The following is a 1,029-nucleotide window of genomic DNA, read 5'->3' as shown; positions in this document are numbered from 1 at the left end:
GTGGTGGGGGCGGCCGGCCTGGCCTCCATCTGCGACTCGGACACGGACCCACGAGAGCTGGAGGCCTTCGCCGAGCGCTTCAAGCAGCGCCGCATCAAGCTGGGGGTGACCCAGGCCGACGTGGGCTCGGCTCTGGCCAACCTGAAGATCCCGGGGGTGGGCTCCCTCAGCCAGAGCACCATCTGCCGCTTCGAGTCCCTCACCCTCTCCCACAACAACATGATCGCCCTCAAACCCATCCTGCAGGCCTGGCTGGAGGAGGCCGAGGGCGCCCAGCGGGAAAAAATGAACAAGCCCGAGCTCTTCAACGGGGGCGAGAAGAAGCGCAAGCGGACTTCCATCGCCGCCCCAGAGAAGCGCTCATTGGAGGCGTACTTCGCCGTCCAGCCCCGGCCCTCATCCGAGAAGATCGCCGCCATCGCCGAGAAATTGGACCTCAAAAAGAACGTGGTGCGGGTTTGGTTTTGCAACCAGAGACAGAAGCAGAAACGGATGAAATTTTCCGCCACCTATTAGGGGCGGGCGGGAGGGGCTGCCCCGGCATCGGGGGCACCGGGGGGGGGCTGGGCCGGGGCCGCGGGGGACGCCCACGCACCGCCACCGTCGCCTGAGACGCCGTGGGAGGCTCCTGGGGACCAAGGGACGATGTAGAAATTAAAGGCGAACTAGTCGGGGAAGGGGGGTGTGTGCGTGTGTGAGGGGGGTGCGCTATCAATTATTAAAACAAAAAAGACACCGGGACATCAACGAGAAGAAAGAGGAGAGAGGAGGTAAAAATGCTCTGGAAACCCATGGGGGTCACTTCTGCGGGCCCATTCCCCCCCGGGCCCCCCCCCCCCCCGACAGAAAGCGGGAGAAAGAGCAACTTAAAGCATAAACACACACAGACACACACCAATAAATATCGTGACAGCAACAACCACAAACCGAGAAACCTAAGTCACAACTTTCCGAAGGAAAACAAAACCGACCAACTAACCCGGAAGGCGAAACTGTCGGTGATGATGATGCTACGTTTGGTTTGGGTCT

At 60.7% G+C, this 1,029-nt stretch overlaps 1 protein-coding gene across 1 annotated transcript; it reads left to right on the top strand.

The window, feature by feature from the left end:
- Positions 1-6: 6 nt before the first annotated feature.
- LOC114073203 (POU domain, class 4, transcription factor 1) lies at positions 7-516 on the top strand (the record flags this gene model as incomplete). The annotated part of the gene is made up of 1 exon (XM_027910993.1): positions 7-516. A coding segment is annotated over one exon (510 nt), but the record flags the coding sequence as incomplete, so codon positions are not given.
- Positions 517-1,029: the final 513 nt, after the last annotated feature.

The sequence above is a fragment of the Empidonax traillii genome, unplaced genomic scaffold (assembly GCF_003031625.1).
Source record: "Empidonax traillii isolate 1590-97213 ecotype Southwest subspecies unplaced genomic scaffold, ASM303162v1 scaffold5669:size7500, whole genome shotgun sequence".
In the NCBI taxonomy this organism is placed as follows: domain Eukaryota; kingdom Metazoa; phylum Chordata; class Aves; order Passeriformes; family Tyrannidae; genus Empidonax; species Empidonax traillii.
The sequence above is the reverse complement of the archived record's forward strand: the minus strand, read 5'-3'. Positions and strand labels throughout refer to the sequence as shown.